Below are 21,569 nucleotides of genomic sequence, written 5' to 3' on the forward strand. Positions count from 1 at the left end.
TGCAGGCTCAAAATTTTAAATATTTTTAACAAAGAAAGCAATGACACACAATGACTTGGCCAAGTCGATATTACACTTCAATTTGTACTTAAAATATCAAAGAATTCTCGACTGACGGGAGCTTCGGTATGGCAATGGCAACTAAAGACTATTCCACGTATCCTCCAAGTCTTGAAGAAGAACTGAAAGCATTGGACATCGAGTTGGAAGAAGGTAAACAGCTCGTTTCATCGTCCATCGTCCAGACGGTTTTACTTAAAGAGTTTAATTTTCTGTGAAAATATCGCTGTTGCGTGTCTTGCTTGGCATGGATTGTTGACATTGCTCGACGTCGACATATGCTTGTGTTTTAAAAGTCTTATTCAACATCGTCTACGGTAAACGCGATTAAAGGCTGTGTTCTCTCTGCACTCAAACACACACTGACACTAATATCTTTGGCTTCTACTTAAATTTGTCATATTGTCATTTTACGTGATGTGGCTATCGTGTGATTTTCTGTTTGTTCCAGTGCTTGAGGAGTTCCGCGTTTCACAGCGGAATAATCTCACTTGTCAACATTTAACGTGCCTGTTTGACTTGTCGTTTTCATTGCGTTCCGAGTCATCTCAGGTATGATTAAGTTTGACCTGCAGCTCAAAAACCAAAGCATTACTTCGTTTCTTGAAGCATTTCATCAAAATACTGTGATTGTGTGAGAGAATACAGCTAATTTTTGATTACATATTCCCAAATTCACCTTGCGAATGGGTATGCACTGTATTTACTGTGGGAATTACCGAAAAATTTCACGAGCGATTGAATTTCAGCTATGCTATGCCTAAAATGTCTGTAATTCGACTAGTTGTGCTGTTGGAATTTCTACTAAGAAGCTTATTACTTGACATGAATCTGTGACTTTCTCATGACAAACAGCAGTTTACGAAAGTATTTACATAGTTTGTTGTTGGCTTGCCGGACCTCGTTCATGTTTCGCAATTTACGAGATCCATGCTGTGAGGTGGCTTGCGCATAACGACCTTGTTTTCTATTTTTGTTCAAGGTGACATAACACAGAAAGGATATGAAAAGAAACGAGCAAAGATCTTTGCTCGTCTGCAGGAAGGTAGGTGTAGTCAAGGCCAGACATTTCAGCATGAATTGTCATTTTATTGCCCTTGACTTCCTTGATATAATCCTGATGTATAATTAATGACCCTATTGTGATAATGTATATTTAATCAACATCTGCTGGCTGTATGAGTCTGCACAAGTATGAAATGAATGAATAATTAATGAGTTGAAAATTTTGTATATTAGTGTTGTGCAACCATTCCCCTTGGAGTAAGAGAACAATGGCATACTCACCATGATGAAATTTGTGTTGTAAATAAGGAGAATTCTTTGTTAAAATCATCTAGCATAGCAGCTATAACGTAGTCTGCACACCAAGACTATGCCATACATAACCACTAGGCCATACATAACCACTAGACCATACATAACCACAAGGCCATACATAACCACTAGGCCATACATAACCACTAGGCCATACATAACTACTAGGCTATACATAACCACTAGGCCATACATAACCACTAGACCATACATAACCACTAGGCCATAACCACTAGGCCATACATAACCACTAGACCATACATAACCACTAGACCATACATAACCACTAGACCATACATAACCACTAGGTCATACATAACCACTAGACCATACATAGCCACTAGACCATACATAACCACTAGGCCATGCATAACCACTAGCCCATACATAACCACTAGCCCATACATAACCACTAGACAATACATAACCACTAGGTCATACATAACCACTAGACCATACATAACCACTAGGTCATACTTAACCACTAGACCATACATAACCACTAGACCATACATAACCACTAGACCATACATAACCACTAGACCATACATAACCACTAGGCCATACATAACCATTTGGCCATACATAACCACTACACCATACATAACCACTTGGCCATACATAACCACTGGACCATACATAACCACTAGACCATACATAACCACTAGGCCATACATAACCATTTGGCCATACATAACCACTACACCATACATAACCACTTGGCCATACATAACCACTGGACCATACATAACCACTAGACCATACATAACCACTAGACCATACATAACCACTAGACCATACATAACCACTAGGCCATACATAACCACTAGACCATACATAACCACTAGAGCATACATAACCACTAGGCCATACATAACCACTAGACCATACATAACCACTAGACCATACATAACCACTAGACCATACATAACCACTAGGCCATACATAACCACTAGACCATACATAACCACTGGGCCATACATAACCACTAGACCATACATAACCACTAGGCCATACATAACCACTAGGTCATACATAACCACTAGGCCATACATAACCACTAGACCATACATAACAACTAGACCATACATAACCACTACACCATACATAACCACTAGGCCATACATAACCACTAGACCATACATAACCACTATACCATACATAACCACTTGACCATACATAACCACTAGACCATACATAACCACTAGGCCATACATAACCATTTGGCCATACATAACCACTACACCATACATAACCACTTGGCCATACATAACCACTGGACCATACATAACCACTACACCATACGTAACCACTAGACCATACATAACTACTAGACCATACATAACCACTAGACCATACATAACCACTAGACCATACATAACCACTAGACCATACATAACCACTAGGCCATACATAACAACTTGCCATACATAACCACTGGACCATACATAACCACTAGACCATACATAACCATTAGACCATACATAACCACTAGGCCATACATAACCGCTAGGTCATACATAACCACTAGACCATACATAACCACTAGACCATACATAACCACTGGGCCTTACATAACCACTAGACCATACATAACCACTAGACCATACATAACCACTAGGCCATACATAACCACTAGACCATACATAACCACTGGGCCATACATAACCACTGGGCCATACATAACCACTAGACCATACATAACCACTAGGCCATACATAACCACTAGACCATACATAACCACTGGGCCATACATAACCACTAGACCATACATAAGCACTAGGCCATACATAACCACTAGACCATACATAACCACTAGGTCGTACATAACCACTAGGCCATACATAACCACTAGACCATACATAACCACTACACCATACATAACCACTAGACCATACATAACCACTACACCATACATAACCACTAGGCCATACATAACCACTACACCATACGTAACCACTAGGCCATAAATATTTATTGAACAGTACACTTGTTGCAATGAATGTTTCTTGATATATTTGCCCAAATCTCATGTTATACCTTGTATTTTCCAGGACAACCAACTGAAACTCCAGCAAATGAGAAAACACACCGCAACAGCTTCAGTCCTAGTTCCGACATTCCTTATCATCCAATGCCAGGTGAGTTTGATTGGTCAGTCAGGTCCTGATGTGAAAAATATGTGATTTTCATTCTAAATAAACCTTCAGTAGGTTTGCGTGCCGAAGTTGTCCAGGCTGCTTTGGCGCAGCAGCGATCTCAGGCTCCATCTCATGGACCTTTACCATTTAAAAGGCAGTCACTTCGACATAAAGTGGCCACGGAACTTAGTGAAGGTATTTTGTATTGAACCAACTCAAACTCTCTCTCCATATGTAAACATGGATGGAATTAGGGAAAAGGAGCAAAGCCCTACTTTTGTTACTAGCCTTGGCTAGAGGAGGGGCCCGATGGGTTCTTTACAAAATAATAGTATTCCAAAAGTAACAGAAATTGTGTTTAGTGTTTAATGGAGGACAGTTCTAAAATCTCCCAATTATAAAAAGATAACACAATTTGACAAAATAGTCTGACATGCTATGGCAACAAGAACCACCGTACACCATCACTACAGCACCCCCCCTGCACCCCACCATACACCAAACTACAGCACCCCCCTGAAAAACCATCACGACTCCATCCCTTTTAACATACACTATAAACTCCTTTTTACTAACGATCAAACTGTGTTTCCAGTTGAAATTCCGTTGGCCGACTACGATGATACTGATAAAGTGTCAAATGGAAACACACCATCAAACAATCCCACTCCAGATAAGTACAGACATGTGACCGAAGACCTGACGGTGTTAAATGCTAAGAACAACACGTCACCAATGGAAGAAGACGTTGTCATTGCGCAGCCCGTCATGATCGAAGGCGATCGTTCCAAGGCGGGCCTGAAAAGACGCAGTCAAATGCACGTTGCATCAATTAGACTTGGTTCCGAGTCGGATTCCAATACTGAATGTAAGTTCACGCTTTTTGATTTGTATTGTTGTTGTAAATTGCGTACGTAAACAGTACACGAAGGATAGGTTTGTAGATGTATATCGCCATGGTCAGTGTGGTCCTGAGAAGGATAAGTTTGTCGATGTATATCGCCATGGTCAGTGTGGTCCTGAGAAGGATAAGTTTGTCGATGTATATCGCCATGGTCAGTGTGGTCCTGGGAAGGATAAGTTTGTAGATGTATATCGCCATGGTCAGTGTGGTCCTGAGAAGGATAAGTTTGTCGATGTATATCGCCATGGTCAGTGTGGTCCTGGGAAGGATAAGTTTGTAGATGTATATCGCCATGGTCAGTGTGGTCCTGGGAAGGATAAGTTTGTAGATGTATATCGCCATGGTCAGTGTGGTCCTGAGAAGGATAAGTTTGTCGATGTATATCGCCATGGTCAGTGTGGTCCTGGGAACCACTGTTGGTGTTGACTGACATGTCAACAGCCTTAACTATAGTCGTTTTCAGAGTCACTTGACATAAACTTACTCCCGGGTTCAAACGTTTCACTTTATACCAGCTACCTTACATATTGAAAAATGCAGTATGAATTATCTCTCCGTATTGTATTCTTTACAGCTTCCTCACCAGGAAAGGTCTCAAATAAGATTCAACAACTGTTGAACACGCTTAAGGTAAGTTGTTTGAAATTAATTGAATCATGTCCACGAAGTGGTCAATGAACGGTGAACATCACTAAAATAATACCCCCCCTCCCTGGGCATCCCAAACTATGTCCACGAAGTTGTCCATGAACGGTGAACATTACCAAAATAATACCCCCTGCCTGGACATCCCAAACTATGTCCACGAAGTTGTCAATGAAAGGTGAACATCACCAAAATTATACCTTCTTTCCCATCTCTGAAAGAGCGTTTAATTTTTCCGATAGTTCGGTAAACTGTTAGTGACGACAATAACGAGGTTTTTTTGTGTATTTAGAGACCAAAGCGTAAACCACTGGAGCAGTATTTCACAGATGATTACGACATCGTTGAAGGTACAACATAAAAATGTACATTTTCTTTCTTCTCATTCACTGACCAAATCCTTTTCTTGATTCTTGTTGCCTCAGCAGCTTTATGCGCTTTCGTTGGCTCTGTGTTAGCTATGACTCAGCCACCCCTCCCCCTCACCCACGGCTCGCCATCTTTCACAACTTACTATGCTTGTTTTAAAGATAACTTTCTTTTTTCCAGTTTGTGATAAAGTTGAAGCATTGAGAATTTTTCTATTGAAATGAGTTTTTTCAAAATTCTCTACATCCTCTGTCATCTTTCAGAACCAAAACTCGATCCCAGTGCCCCAAAACCAGAAGGCATCACGACGAAACCGTCAATTGGTGAACCCATTCAGGTAAGAAGATAGATACAGTATATATCTTTATGCTGTATGCTTATTCACGTTAGGAGGTCGACATCTCTCTAGATGCTGTAAACCATTATGTTAAGAGGGTAGATATCTCTATAGATGCTGTAAACCATTCTGTTTAGAGTGTAGATATCTCTCTAGATGCTGTAAACCATTCTGTTTAGAGTGTAGATATCTCTCTAGATGCTGTAAACCATTCTGTTAAGAGGGTAGATATCTCTCTAGATGCTGTAAACCATTCTGTTGAGAGGGTAGATATCTCTCTAGATGCTGTAAACCATTCTGTTTAGAGTGTAGATATCTCTGTAGATGCTGTAAAGCCTTTCCTTTAAGGAAATAGATATCTCTTTAGATGCTAATTGCTTTGGAATTTCACATCTTGTTGTCACAAACTTATCACGAAATCAGCTTTCTTTGTTCTGAAAATTTTTTTCCTTATCTAGTCTCAAGCTCAATGGGGAAACAGCTTAGAAGAATCGTTGTATCGATATGGTACAAGTCACCACAAAGCAGCGGCCATATCTACCATTGACAATCACTGCAAAACATCCTACACACTTACATATGGTACGTATTTATATAAAATTACATTCTCTTATTGCTATGATTCGTTCATGCAATTTGTTCGAATGTTGTTTTCTTTTCGCGTATAGGAAAACTGCTGAGCAAAGCACAAAAAATCGCGTTCACATTACTAAACAAAGTTGGTAATCCTAAAGACGGAACTTCTATAATGATGGGTGACAGGGTACGTGGTAAATTTTCATGCCAGTCATTGAAAGTTCACTTGGATTATTAGCGTAGGTTTCTATCTTTAAACGAGGCTGTTTTCAGATGGCGGAAGCTTATCATCGAAGAACTTTATTTCCATTAATTTTATTTGAAATTCAACTGCTCTGGTCACTTGAAGGAATTTCAAAAATTTTCATGAAATAAAATCGTCTCAATGAAAAAATACCGCCTAGTATAGAAAAACAGCTATAGGTTAATTGTGACTAGTTCTGGAAGACTCGATGTCGAAGAGCCATCTCTGCTATTAGTCGCTCACTGATCTAAGATGGCCTGTTCACCACTACCGAGATTTGTGCCCAGACTCCTTGCACTCTATTTCATTTCTCAGAGCATGCGTGATCTCATTTTTATTTCTCTGCGACACTGACATTGAGCAAATTGTTATGTAATCGACACAATATTATAAAATCTTTCTTACGTCATATTTTTTATCTTTTTAAGGTGGCTTTGATGTACCATCCCGATGATATTATTGGCTTTTCTACGGCATTCTATGGCTGCCTATTGGCTGGCATTACTCCCGTTGCCGTCGAACCACCAAAAACCAGGGAGGTACGTATGTATACATCTACCCGCTGGTTACGTTGTTGGGGATTGTGTAGAAATATTCGAGGGATGAAAATGTATATGATGGGACGAGTTTGGTCATAAAGGGACAAGGTTTATCAAAAAAGGACGAGTTTAGATATGATGGATTGAGTTTTGTCACGAAGGAATAGTTTGAGTATGATGGTATGAGGTTGGTTATGATGGGATAAGTTTGAGTATGATGGTATGAGATTGGTCATAAATGAGTGAGCTGAGTATCATGATGGGATCAGTTTAGATATGATGCGAGCTTTTTAACGATAAGTTTGAATAGAATGCGACGAGTTTGGTCATGATGGTGTAAGTTTGGTCATGATGGTGTAAGTTTGGTCATGATGGTGTAAGTTTGGTCATGATGGTGTAAGTTTGGTCATGATGGTGTAAGTTTGGTCATGATGGGATAAGTTTGTTCAAGATGGGATAAGTTTGAGTATGATGGTATGACTTTGGTTATGATGGCATAAGTTTGAATATGATGGGACGAGTTTGGTCATGATGGGATAAGTTTGAGTATGATGGTATGACTTTGGTTATGATGGCATAAGTTTGAATATGATGGGACGAGTTTGGTCATGATGGGATAAGTTTGAGTATGATGGCATGACTTTGGTAATGATGGCATAAGTTTGAATATGATGAGACGAGTTTGGTCATGATGGGATAAGTTTGACTATGATGGAATGACTTTGGTTATGATGGCATAAGTTTGAATATGATGGGACGAGTTTGATCATGATGGGATAAGTTTGAGTATGATGGAATGACTTTGGTTATGATGGCATAAGTTTGAGTATGATGGGACGAGTTTGGTCATGATGGGATAAGTTTGAATATGATGGGACGAGTTTGGTCTTTATGGGATAAGTTTCATTTATCTGCCAACATTCAATCTGTCCATTTCTATTACAAGGATCCAGGCGGTCAGCAGATTGGGTTTCTTCTTGGAAGCTGTGGAGTCTCATGGGTTCTCTCGACCGAAACTTGTTTCAAAACATTACCGAAGGATGAAACAGGCAACATCGTTCATTTCAAAGGTTTGATTACCTCGAACACTCGTTCTGGCAATGAAAATAGATTTTTCTCAAGACGTAGCTACGTATATAATAATCTTTTATGTAGTGTATCTTTATCATGTCTTTTTTTGCTCTACTTAAATGATCCATTGCGAAGAAATGAAAACTTTCGCAGACTTGTGTTTTTATTTAACGACGACTTTAATGAGGGTTTTTCCTCAAGAGTAAATTTTCGTGTATTGTTTGTACATTCAATGAAATATGTAACCGGAAGGCTACCTTTTCATAAACACTCCTGTACTTGTATGAAGGCAAATTTTACCACTGAACAAGCAAGTCGTGTGGCGAAGTCACGCATTTTAGTTAAATATCGTAAATGAACTTTTTTTGGACCGTGCGTGGAAAGATTGGGACTAGTTAAATGTCTGGCTTCAAATTTTGGCGGGAAGTGGCCTTCCGTTTATATTCAGTTCAATGATCAGTACTCAGATATTACTAAAAAAATTTTTTCATCAAATGAGGTTGAAAATAAAATAACATTGAAAGACTAAAGAGAATACTTACGAAGAAAGCCGGCTTTGCTTCCGTGCTTTGAGTTTAATAGCAATTTTGTGTCGATCATGTTGCTCAATTGTTAGTCAAGATTGAATGTCCTGTTTGATCTTGTGTTCTTGATTTTAATTATTATGGTGTAGGTTGGCCAAATGTTCGTTGGTATTACATGGAGAGAGTTGGAAAGCCTCCGAAGGATTGGCGACCTCCGTCCAATCTTGTCGAACTTTGTTTACGTTTAAACTTCTATATTGTTACCTATTTCTATATTGTTACCTATACTTCTATATTGTTACCTATACTTCTATATTGTTACCTATACTTCTATATTGTTACCTATACTTCTATATTGTTACCTATGCTTCTATATTGTTACCTATACTTCTATATTGTTACCTATACTTCTATATTGTTACCTATACCTTACTTATATTGTTACCTATACTTCTATATTGTTACCTATACTTCTATATTTTATTACCTATATTGTTACCTATACTTCTATATTGTTACCTATACTTCTATATTGTTACCTATATATATACTATGTTGTTACTTCTATATAGTTACCTATACTTCTATATTGTTACCTATACTTCTATATTGTTACCTATACTTCTATATTGTTACCTATACTTCTATATTGTCACCTATACTTCTATATTGTTACTTATACTTCTATACTGTTACCTATACTTCTATATTGTTACCTATCCTTCTATACTGTTACCTATACTTCTATATTGTTACCTATACTTCTATATTATTACCTCAACACTGTAGTCTTATTCATACCTTTATATGACAGTCTACAATAGGCAAAGATGGTTCAGCTCTTGGTGTCACAGTAACGCGATCAAACTTACTCACACATTGTCAAATGGTGACTCAAGCTTGTTCTTACACAGCTGGTATAATTTCTACGTACAATTTTTGCCTACATTCTTCAAATCCTATACCCTTACCTAACCTAATGATTTTCTTAGGTGAGGCAATGGTGAGCGTTCTCGACTTCAAAAGAGAAGTCGGTTTATGGCATTCAATATTGACTGTAAGTTTCATGGTTTATGAATTCACCCACCCACCCCCGTACCATGTTTCATTGTTTGGGAATTGCCTCCCCCCCTTGTGCGCCATCTTATCCCAAGTGTGTTATTGTTTTCTAGAGTGTTTACAATGGCATGCATGTGATATTTGTACCAGGAAGTATATTGAAAGTCAACCCTGCTATGTGGTTACAAGTGATCACCAAACAAAGAGGTAGAACGTTGTAAACTACGTATACCCGTATGTACACATTTATCTCTAACTTATCCTACCGCATCCTTAGCGACCTGTGCTCTGGTATCATCTCGAGACTTACATTGGTCGCTTCATGCGACCAAGGAGATCAAGGACGTGAATCTAAGCTCGATTCGAATGTTATTGCTGGCCGACCGAGCAAATCCATGTAAGTATTGATTTTCTACAAATCTTTTTAAGAATGAGTCTCGAGGAAATGCTTTGCGCGCTTGTGTTTATTTCCGGTTTTGGATCGCCGATATGAACTACCGATACGCAGTTTGGGGATTGTTTTCTCACTAACCAAATGGGAAATTACCTCTTTCTTTAATTTCGCTCTTATTATTTGTTCTTCATTTTTGGCTTTACCGCGCTTTGGTGTTAATGGATCAGATTTGATAGTAGAAATAGAGATGTTGCCGCACTAACAACATAATGTTTCCCGCCGTATTTGGGTGCTTTGGTAGTAGAAATAGAGATGTTGCAGCACTAACAACATAATGTTTCCCGCCGTATTTGGGTGCTTTGGTAGTAGAAATAGAGATGTTGCAGCACTAACAACATAATGTTTCCCGCCGTATTTGGGTGCTTTGGTAGTAGAAATAGAGATGTTGCCGCACTAACAACATAATGTTTCCCGCCGTATTTGGGTGCTTTGGTAGTAGAAATAGAGATGTTGCCGCACTAACAACATAATGTTTCCCGCCGTATTTGGGTGCTTCGAAAATGGATGTCTATTGTTGTCAAAGCTCGACAAGCATTGTCGCGAAACCGTTCTCCAAACACACTCCTTTCATTAAAAGGAATTGTATTTGTTTGGGATTGTTACGCGTTTAATGCAAGTATCTCCTAATGTTCCTTATATCCATATGTTTAGGGTCATTGTCTGCATGTGATGCTTTCATAAGTGAATTCCAAACAAAGGGACTGAAACCAGAGTCATTGTGTCCCTGCGCCAGCTCTTCCGAAACATTAACAATTGCCATCAGAAGGTGAGAATATCTCGAAAAGAATAGGAATCTCTACTTTTTTGGAGTGGAAATCTAACTATTTCATACTTTTTAGGCCAGGAAAGCCCGGCTCAACGGCTACAGGTAGAGGTGTGCTGTCCCTAAACGGTCTCAGTTATGGTGTCGTGAGAGTCGATAAAGAAGGTTCTGTAACGTCATTGACTTTACAGGACTGTGGCACTGTTCCACCCGGGGGTAAGGTTGAAAAACTGTCAAAATTACTTGTTGTTTATTTACAAATTAAGTACTATTACGTGAACTTTGCGTTTCTTTTTCCGCAGTTAAAATTGTAGTTGTTAAACCAGACGGGCGACCAAATCTTTGTAAGACTGACGAAGTTGGTGAGCTTTGTGTTGCTAGTGGAACAGTTGGCAGTGCCTACTTTGGATTAGTTGGAAAGACAAATTATGCTTTCAAGGTTGGTGAAGATTTAGAAAAAACGTTGGGTAGAACGGCCATTTAAACATCACGATAAAGTCTATGTATGTGTTGTGTGGATGATATTGATTTGTTTATTAACCGTATATCTTTCCGTCTTTTGTAGTTATGTCATTTGTATCCTCGTCAGTCATACATCAGTTGATTTAGCTTTAGTCTTACATCACTTGTATCATCTGCAGACTTGCATTAGTTCTATTATCTTTAGTCATAAATTAATTCTATTTGTTTTCAGTCGCACATCAGTTGTATTTGGTGTTTTTATCTTATTTGATTTTCCTCCAGGTTCAGCCTCTTGGTTCAGACGGTGGACCTGTCGAGCAGTATTCACATTATTCGGAGTATGTGAGAACGGGTTTGCTTGGCTTTCTTGGACCGGTAAGTGAATTATTTAGGTTTTTGAAAATGCCTTCAAGTGCACTTTACTCAAGTCTTCCTAAAAGTAAAGTCTTGAAAAATTGCGTTTTTGTGCACTTTTGTGAATGTAATACGGTTGTCATTATGAAGGGCGGTCTGGTGTTCATATGTGGTACAGTTGATGGTCTTATAAAGGTGTCTGGACGTCGACATAATTCCGATGATCTTAAGGCGACCATCCTTGCCGTTGATCCGATCAAGTTCGTTTACAGAGGAAGGTATGAGAAATTCACGTGACCGATACATGAAATGAGGCTTGAAAGAAAAGTAAATGTCTTTGTTTGTCCTTGTTTGTCATTGGATGTTCTTAATTGTCCTTGCTTGTCTTTGAATGTCCTTTTTGTCCTTGAATGTACCTGAATGTAATTTTGATTTCAGCGTGTTTGAGGATAAAGTGTGAAAGTTGATGAAGATCAATTTGAATGTTCTATGATCGTCTTTTTTTTGTTCATCTTTCAAAGTTTCATAGACCTTGACTGTTCAAGAGTGATCTTCTCTTGACATGTGCAAAATTTATCCTAAATTTTGTCGTGTGTACAATTTCGACAACTTATGAAACTTTTTGATACGTACAGGATCGCAATATTTGGTATCAAGGTTTTACGCGAAGAAAGAATCGTTGTCGTAGCTGAACAGAGACCAGATTGTAATGAAAATGAGGTACCTATGATCTAAGACAGTAAATATAGAACTGGTATGCTACCTCCACTGACCTGTATGTCTATTTACCTGGATGTTGTATGACTCTTTGTAAGCGCGTGTTTTGTTTCCAAAAACATGGATGCCGCCTTTCATGGCAAAACAATTTCATGAAGATTTTTCCGAAAGTGCGTTTGCTAATGCCTTGACCGGTTTTTCGTAGTCTTGGATAAACTATTTTTAAGATATATAGGACGTTTCAAAAGTTCCCAATTCTTCTTTTTGTTCAACAGCCAGCCATGTTTTTATAACAGTTCCCAGGCCCCTTATCCAGTGACGGCCTCTCGCCAAAAATCTGTTGCCAACAATATCACCAGTGTCAATTTTTTCACCAGTCAGCAAGTCGCACTCAAACATTTCGAGGTCCACTTTGTTATGAAAACAAATTTATCATAGAAATGTATACTAAATAGCTTGATAATGGATGGAAATAAAATAGCATTCGTATAATGGTCATTAAGATGCTTTTTTTCTATTTTATATCTTCAACTCATCATGCCACGATTGAATTATTTAATTTCTTTCCAGGCCTTTGAATGGATGAGTCATGTGATCCCAGCCGTTGACAGTATTCACAGCGTAAGATTTTCAAACTCGTGTTCTTCGCTACTGATGATTTCAGCAGTTCAGTTTGATTGAATTTATGTATGATTTTACAGGTCGGTATTTACTGTCTGTGTCTTCTCAGTCCAGGTGGTTTACCAAAGGTACAACATGTTTTGTTCATTTCAAATCTCCTTACCGCTATGTGTATATACTTGGAGTAACCCAGTTCATTCTTATTCAGACCTCAACCGGCAGCATTCATGTGTTAGAAACGAAACAGAGATTTTTGGAAGGCTCGTTGCATCCATCTAATGTTCTAATGTGTCCTCATTCGTAAGTTTATGCATCCATCTAATGTCCTAATGTGTACTCATGCGTAAGTTTATGCATCCATCTAATATCCCAATGTGTCCTCATTCCTAGGTTTACACCCCATTATGCATTAAAAAGATATTTGACGATTTAATAATTTTCGATCAACAATAGGGTAAACAAATTATTTCTCTACAGATGCGTGACCAATCTTCCTAAACCGCGAGGAAAATATCAAGGTACGGTTTTGTACATATCTGCATCAACGCGAATACTTAGTTAACTATTGAGTTTTTGATACCTTGGGAAAGAGGTCACATGAAGTCACAGCAACGGAACACCTCTATAGGTTTTTTCCGATGTCTTTTACTTTTTATTGCCAATGATTTTAATGTAATGTGGAAGTGAATGTTACAATCATTTGCTGTCGCTGACTGTTAGCGTTGATCATCTGTCCAAGAAAAATGGTGTATATTTTTTGGTTTTATTGTTTAGAACCAGGTCCAGGCGCGGTTATGGTGGGAAATCTTCTACGTGGAACGAGGATCGGGGAGGCCTCGGGCCGAGAGATTGGGGAGATCAGTAGCGAGATAGATAAGAAGGTGGGAGTTCTTATTGAAAGGAAGTGGGTTTGGTGCATCATAAAATATTATATATTTATCAAATTTATATTCCTTGCTATTCCATTTCCTTCCTCCTTTCCTTCTCCCTTTCCTTCCTTCCCTCCTTTCCCTCCACTCTTCTCCTCCTCTTCCATCTCTCCTTCTCTCCTTCCCTTCCCTTCTCCCTCCTCTTCCTCTCTCCTCCTCTCCTTCCTCCCTTCTCTTCCCTTCCATCTCCCTTCCTCTCCCTTCCCTCCCCACACTTCTCATTCCTCTTCCATACTCACGCATGAACTTGTTTTGTATAGTTTCAATTTTTAGCGGAGATTTTAAAATGGAGAGCGCAGTCTACACCTGATCACATTTTGTTCTCCTTACTAAACGTCAAGGTATGAACGTGAAATCAAATTATGTATACGTTTGCTTCACTACACCAAAACTTTTATCTTTTAAGTATCTCTATATATTTCATAGGGAGGTTTGTCATCCACACTAAGCTGTCTTCAGTTACACAAACGCGCCGAAAGAGTTGCTCAGATGGCGATGGAGAGCGGTGACTTGAGTTCAGGAGATCGTATTGCCCTAGTTTATCCACCAGGTACAGTATTTTCCCAATTTTATCCATCAGGTACCGTAATTCCCTAATTTATCAATCAAGTACTGCATTACCCTAGTTTATCCACCAGGCGCAGTATTTTCCCAATTTTATCCATCAGGTACCGTAATTCCCTAATTTATCAATCAAGTACTGTATTACCCTATTTTATTCTCGGGGTACCCAGCGTTGATGTTTGAAGATTTGTTTCCTATAAAGTCCCCTAGACGTGACATATCACCAATGACTAACGGTGAAATTTCTAAGCGACTAATTTATTGTTCACCCTTGCGTTTTTATCCATTTTTATTCAGGAATCGATCTGATTGTTGCTGTGTACGCCTGCTTGTATGCTGGTAAGACAGTTGCTCTTGCAAATTTTTGTATTTATTAAAATAACAACAATACAACGCTTTCCCTGATTGGTCATGCTTAGAAGTAACTTAACACTGCGTTCGCGTTTCATTTGCGTTTCGAACGCGGCCGAAACGCGTTCCAAGAAAATTTGGGGACACGTTCTGAACGCGTTCCCGATTGTCCAATTTAACTCGGTGCAACATGGAAATTTCCGAAATTGAACACTTGTATATCGAGTATAAATGACAATTACCGGTCAATTGGAACGCAACTGGAACGCATTTTCGAACGAGTTCGGAACGCGTGTTCGGAAAATATACTTCTGAGCAGTACAAATTTTTATATTTACGTATTAAATAACAACAATACAACGCTTTCGCTGATTGGTCCATAGATGAATTTGCATTAGCCTTTGCAAACCAGATCTGAGCTCAATCATATAAATCAATCAAAGAGAATTTGCAAATCAATCATGAATTGATGTTAAAGGAAAAATTAAAACAATAGTTTCAAATTCATCTGTCTTGCACTATTGTTATTTTGTAAAAAAAGAAATGAAAGATGTTTTTCGTGTTTGTACTGGCTAATGCTTTTATTTCTCAAATATATTTGCTGTTGGTTTTTTTCTCCTACTGTTATCCTTCACTGTCTTGCTATTTTTCACTGAACTGTTTTTTCGCCTACGTTTATCCTTCAGGTCTCATCCCAATCCCTATTCGTCCACCTTTTTTGAAGAACATTGCGACAACGCTGCCTACACTGCGCATGGTCATTGAATTGAGCCAATCACAAGCTATTCTCACTACTGGTGCTATTGTTAAATTATTAAAATCTAAAGAAGCCTTACATATCGTTAACAACAAGCATTGGCCTCACCTTCTAAACACAGATGATCCCCCGAAGAAGAAACTTCTTCGACCTTATAACCCTCCAACAGCTGAACTGTTGGCTTACGTTGACTTCAGTGTTTCCACGACTGGCGTTTTGACTGGTGTGAAGGTATGAGTAGTGAGGGATATGAGTAAACTACAGTTGTTTTGACTGACATGATAGGGATATGAGTAAACTACAGTTGTTTTGACTGACATGATAGGGATATGAGTAAACTACAGTTGTTTTGACTGACATGATAGGGATATGAGTAAACCACAGTTGTTTTGACTGACATGATAGGGATATAAATAAACCACAGTTTTTTTGATTGACATGATAGTTAGGGATATGAGTAAACCATAGTTGTTTTGACTGACATGATAGGGATATGAGTAAACCACAGTTGTTTTGACTGACATGATAGTTAGGGATATGAGTAAACTACAGTTGTTTTGACTGACATGATAGTTAGGGATATGAGTAAACCACAGTTGTTTTGACTAACAGGATAGTTAGGGATATGAGTAAAGCACTGTTGTTTTGATTGACATGATAGTTAGGGATATGAGTGAACCACAGTTGTTTTGACTGACATGATAGTTAGGGATATGAGTGAACCACAGTTGTTTTGATTGACATGATAGTTAGGGATATGAGTAAACCACAGTTGTTTTGATTGACATGGTAGTTACAAAACACATGCGTTGTGATGTGACGTGTTCACAATATAACAATAGTAAATACAAGTAATAATATTTCATTCTTAGTATTTCTTAATTGCTGCTTTTGACATCAATTTCTTATTTTGACGAGTATCATTTATCAAATTCAACTTTTGCTTGAAAGTCGAGTATAATCGTGATTTTTTATCGTGTTTTCAGATGTCACATGCAGGTGTCGCAGCATTATGTCGGTCAATGAAGATGTCCAGCGAACTCTACCCATCACGTGACATCTGTCTTTGTCTCGATCCATTTTCAGGTTTAGGATTCGTAATGTGGGCATTAACTGGGTAAGTACTTATTATTATTTGTAAATATTTAAGAACGGTAACTCTTCAGGAGTCATAGGCACCTGTTTTTCGAGAGGCCGTTTACTTGTAGTATTTACAAAATTCGATACACTTAAAAATTGTGTTATATCAATGCTTGCAAGTCAAAATATTAAATTAATATTAATAACATGTTGCATACAATAACGTACAAAGAAACTATGTAATATTTATGCACTAGTTTATTTCTAAAATATAATTCTAAATGAAATAATCAATTTGACAAAATAGATGATATTTAGTCAAGTTCAGTCAAGAATACCTTTATATCACTTCATGTATGCAAGAGTATTCACGGTCAAGATACGTATCTCGATAAGGTGTTGTTCTTGTTTATAGTATATTTTCTGGTCATCATACGATTCTTGTTGCTCCCGGAGATTTGGAACAAAATCCAGCTCTATGGCTTTCTGTTGTTAGTCAGTACAAAGGTATGACGGTTTTGAGTATTGAACTACATGATACTGTTTAGCATTGATGTATTATATATTTGAATATATTTGATGTATTATATATTTAGCATTTATGTATTATATAAACTGTTTATATGATGTTATGATGTATGATAACTGTTTGTATGATGAATATATTTGATGTATTATATATTTAGCATTGATGTATTATATAAACTGTTTGTGTATTGTGTTAACGCAGTTTGCTAAAGTGAACACGAGAGTATCGTTACATGTTTTTAGATGTAAGATGTAGCGTTATTACTCGTTATTTTGTTTTCATTTTACGATGTTCTATTATGGCGTGTGTTTTAGTACGTGACACGTTTTGTTCTTATCCTGTAATGGATCTTTGCACGAAAGGACTTGGTCAGCACATCCCATCTTTAAGAGTAAGTTTTTTATTATAAATGGATTAAATGAAAATAAAGACACATCTCTAGTTTAGTTATTCAATCATCAATCTCGTTTCATGTTTTGCATCTGCGATATTTAGAAATTAGAAACAGGATAACGGAGAATATTAGTTTTAGAATAAGGATGGATCCACTATTTTGTACGGGGGAGTGGGGTCTTTAGTTTGTATTTGATTTCGGTGGCTACGTGTTCCCGTAAAATGTCAAACTATTTTTGTTGAATTCTGTTGCCTTTTTTGTACCATGATTGGGAGGTTTTACGACGCATCCTCCATAAAACACTGACCTCAGTTGCTTTTACTTGATTGTTTGATATATTAGTATTTTGTATTGAACCTTCCTGCTGCCCCCTCTACTCAAGGCAAGGAGGGGTGTACTCCCTTTCCCCTAAATCCATCTCTGCTTTGAAAGTCTGCAAAATAGCTGTACAGACGTGTTAAAAAACACACTTGCTGGGTACACGTATTTTGTCAAGTAGCTCTTTGGTAACCTATTGTTTACCGTCTATAATTATACTTAATATACGTTTCTGTGCTGTTCGACAATCCTTTATTGAAGATGGGCGATTTCCATGTTGCATTTTGCTTATTTCAGGCGAAAGGCGTTAATCTTGCCTGTGTTCGATCTTGTGTTGTCGTTGCTGAAGAACGTCCTCGAATCAACCTTACACGACATTTTCTACTCTGTTTTCTGGTCTTGGTCTTTCGCCAAGATCCGTCAGTACATCTTTTGGATGTCGTGTTAATGTCGCTATATGTACACAGGTATCCATCAAAGATCCTCTATTTTAGCTAGAAAGATAACATGCAGGTTAACCGAGGTTGAGAGATATAGAATTGTCGAAAATTTTAATATAACTGTTTGTAAGCATTTGCTGAAGCTGTATAAATCTTCGCACAGGTGTAGTTTGTAAATTTAAGTAATTTTTGTAGTTCTTGTGTATAATTATTTAGTATGACAATACAATGGGATTATTGTACATGCTGTCAACTCAGATAAGACCAGCTTTAAGTGGACGAACGAGTCTTACAGTTTAAATAAGATTTTACATTACATTACACAACATGTGCACCGGTATGATTTTAGAAAAATTTTTACATGAAACTTTTATATTTCCCAGGGTTCTGCCAGCCCCGAGACAAGCACCGTTTTTGTTGATACTAGAGCTCTTCGGAATGACAGGTATTTTATTTTTTCATTCATCGCAGAACAGCGACAGAACAAATGAAAAGCTTGCAGCAAAAGTCTTCGTGCACGATTCTCTTTTTTGTTCGATGCAAAACTTCTTAAAAACGTTTTTCTTTATGTCAATTTGCTGTGAATTTCAACCGCATTTCGTGGAGGGCAATTCTCACGTCACGTGTGTCGTGGAGGGTGATTCTCACGTCACGTGTGTCGTGGAGGGCGATTCTCACGTCACGTGTGTCGTGGAGGGCGATTCTCACGTCACGTGTGTCGTGGTCGTGGAGGGTCACGTCACGTGTGTCGTGGAGGGTCACGTCACGTGTCGTGGAGGGCAATTCTCACGTCACGTGTCGTGGAGGGTCACGTCACGTGTCGTGGAGGCGTCACGTCATCGTCGATTCACGTCACGATTGGTCGATACTTTCTCTTCACCCAAAATATTGACATTTCCGTCCCCGTACATACTTCAGACAACTAATGGAAAGTTCTTTTTAAATGTTTAAGGGTGACTTTAGTTGAAAAGGGAAGTCCGCACAGCATTTGCCTACAAGAATCTGGCAAAATTTTACCCGGCGTCAAGGTTATCATAGCCAACCCAGAAAGTAAAGGTCCGTTAGGAGATTCACATTTGGGCGAAGTAAGAGGTTTTTTGCTTTTAAATAAGCAGGAGTTCGGCATCGTTTTAAAAGGACGGCTGTTGATTTTGTTGTCGTTATAGATATGGGTGAACAGCCCTCATAATGGCACTGGTTATTTTAACACAAACCCACTCCAGTCAACGGAACATTTTCAAGCTCAGTTATTGACCGGAAATACGACCACCAAATACGCGCGCACTGGATATCTTGGGTTCATCAAAAGGACGGATTATACGCAGACAGACGGAGGTATGATTTATCGACGTTTTCTACTGATCTATATATTAATTATCCTGGATGTTGTGTGTTCTCCTAATTACTAATTTATTAGTGTGTAGTTTGTGACCTAAACATGGATTATAAAAAAATGTTATGTGGTAAATTTTTCTTGAATATTTTTACGCAACAGCGTTGATTGAGGATTCGAGAATTCTGTCAACAGTTCCAAGATGAGATGCTTTTAAGATTTGGAATTTTTCCAGATTTATCATTTTAAAACCATCCAGTTTAGGTGTCAAACAATTTTCTACGTTTATGGTATCCCTTTCTATATCCAGGCATTTATAAAGATCAGTGATAGTTTAAAACACACAACTCACGCTAGAGACTTACCATAAAGTACTGTCGTCCTCAGTCTATTTGATGTTATTTATACAAAGATGGTGTCATGTCGTTTTTTGCCAGAATCCATTCAAGCTAATGATTGCTTGTGTGTTTGATCAATTTATTTTCGTTATCTGAATAGTTTATGAGAACTCTTTTTAAATGTAGTACCTTACATCACCGTTAATTGTGTGGCTTCGAATGTTTTCTATCACATTTTTACCTTGCCAATTCCGTGTACTGCAGGACTGACGAAGTGGAAGGGGGGGAGGGGGGGGACAGTTGGGGATGTAGACCGATTGTTCGGCTATTACTTAAGATTCAAACATAAAGATTCTTTTCATTTGGGTTTATGACTTACAAGACTTTTGAAGTCTGACGTATCATCTTTGACGTCATACGATAACGTCACACTTTTACGATTTCATGTGTTCGCCCCCCTCTGGTAAATTGAGTTATATAGTACTGGCGTACTGCACTAACTCATCCTCTTTCATGTTCTGTGTTGTTTTTAGCTCGTCATGATGCCTTGTTTGTTGTTGGTTCTCTTCACGAAGCATTGACATTGCGTGGTATGCGTTATCATCCCATCGACATCGAAAATTCAGTCGTCCGCAGTCACAAATCTATCTGTGAAAGGTAAGGGTAATGAGTGAAGGAACGAACGAACAAATGAATGAGTGGATGAATGAATCTTGTCATGACCATCAAAATTGTCATAAAATAACCCGACTTCTTCCATTGTAGTGCTGTGTTTACGTGGACCAATCTCTTGGTCGTAGTTGTAGAGCTGGAGGCAAACGAGAACGAGGCTCTGGATGTCGTGCCGCTGATCACAAACATCGTACTCGAGGAGCACCAACTTGTCGTCGGCGTAGTTGTCGTTGTAGATCCACGGGTTGTTCCCATCAACTCTCGTGGTGAAAAACAGCGTATGCATTTGCGCGATGCCTTCCTTGCGGATCAGCTTGATCCTATCTATGTAGCGTACAATATGTGAGGGTTGAAGGTTCCAAGCATTGCGGGCGTGCGGGTCACAAGCCTATTTATGTAGAAATTATAAATATATATGTTATATGAATTAGGGAGAATGATGATATTGTAAATGAAGGTCATAACTTTTCTGTCTTCATACTATGTGAAGTAGTAGTGCTGTGTTCTTAGACAGAATAAGATGTAGAATTTTAGAAACTTTTCATTTAGGATAATTTAATGTATAGATTTTTAAGTATTAATTTGTTGAAGTGTTAGGATCGTGATGTATCTAAAGTAGTCGATAGGATCGTGATGTATCTAAAGTAGTCGAAAATCGTCCGAGAATATATTGACAAACATCAATAATTAATAACTGTCCATTCATG

At 38.3% G+C, this 21,569-nt stretch overlaps 1 protein-coding gene across 1 annotated transcript; it reads left to right on the forward strand.

Moving 5' to 3' along the window:
• The first annotated feature begins 7 nt into the window (after nt 1-7).
• LOC124452412 (disco-interacting protein 2 homolog C-like) lies at nt 8-21,549 on the forward strand. Its single transcript, XM_047002941.1, is given in 42 exon segments — nt 8-213; nt 1,043-1,105; nt 3,432-3,518; nt 3,588-3,713; nt 4,114-4,386; nt 4,997-5,052; nt 5,360-5,417; nt 5,700-5,773; nt 6,232-6,355; nt 6,442-6,536; nt 7,022-7,132; nt 8,079-8,202; nt 8,877-8,953; nt 9,542-9,644; nt 9,720-9,784; nt 9,900-9,993; nt 10,064-10,183; nt 10,892-11,006; nt 11,080-11,219; nt 11,306-11,442; nt 11,748-11,840; nt 11,970-12,097; nt 12,455-12,539; nt 13,107-13,157; nt 13,238-13,285; nt 13,366-13,457; nt 13,635-13,675; nt 13,932-14,038; nt 14,347-14,427; nt 14,513-14,636; nt 14,948-14,989; nt 15,688-15,989; nt 16,745-16,875; nt 17,254-17,345; nt 17,682-17,758; nt 18,377-18,446; nt 18,449-18,546; nt 18,903-18,964; nt 19,472-19,604; nt 19,686-19,854; nt 20,724-20,847; nt 20,956-21,549. Coding segments are annotated over 42 exon segments (4,530 nt in total). The 5' UTR covers nt 8-128; the 3' UTR covers nt 21,209-21,549.
• The last annotated feature ends 20 nt before the right edge of the window (nt 21,550-21,569 follow it).

This window comes from Xenia sp. Carnegie-2017, unplaced genomic scaffold (genome assembly GCF_021976095.1).
Source record: "Xenia sp. Carnegie-2017 unplaced genomic scaffold, XeniaSp_v1 HiC_scaffold_25, whole genome shotgun sequence".
Taxonomy (NCBI): domain Eukaryota; kingdom Metazoa; phylum Cnidaria; class Anthozoa; order Malacalcyonacea; family Xeniidae; genus Xenia; species Xenia sp. Carnegie-2017.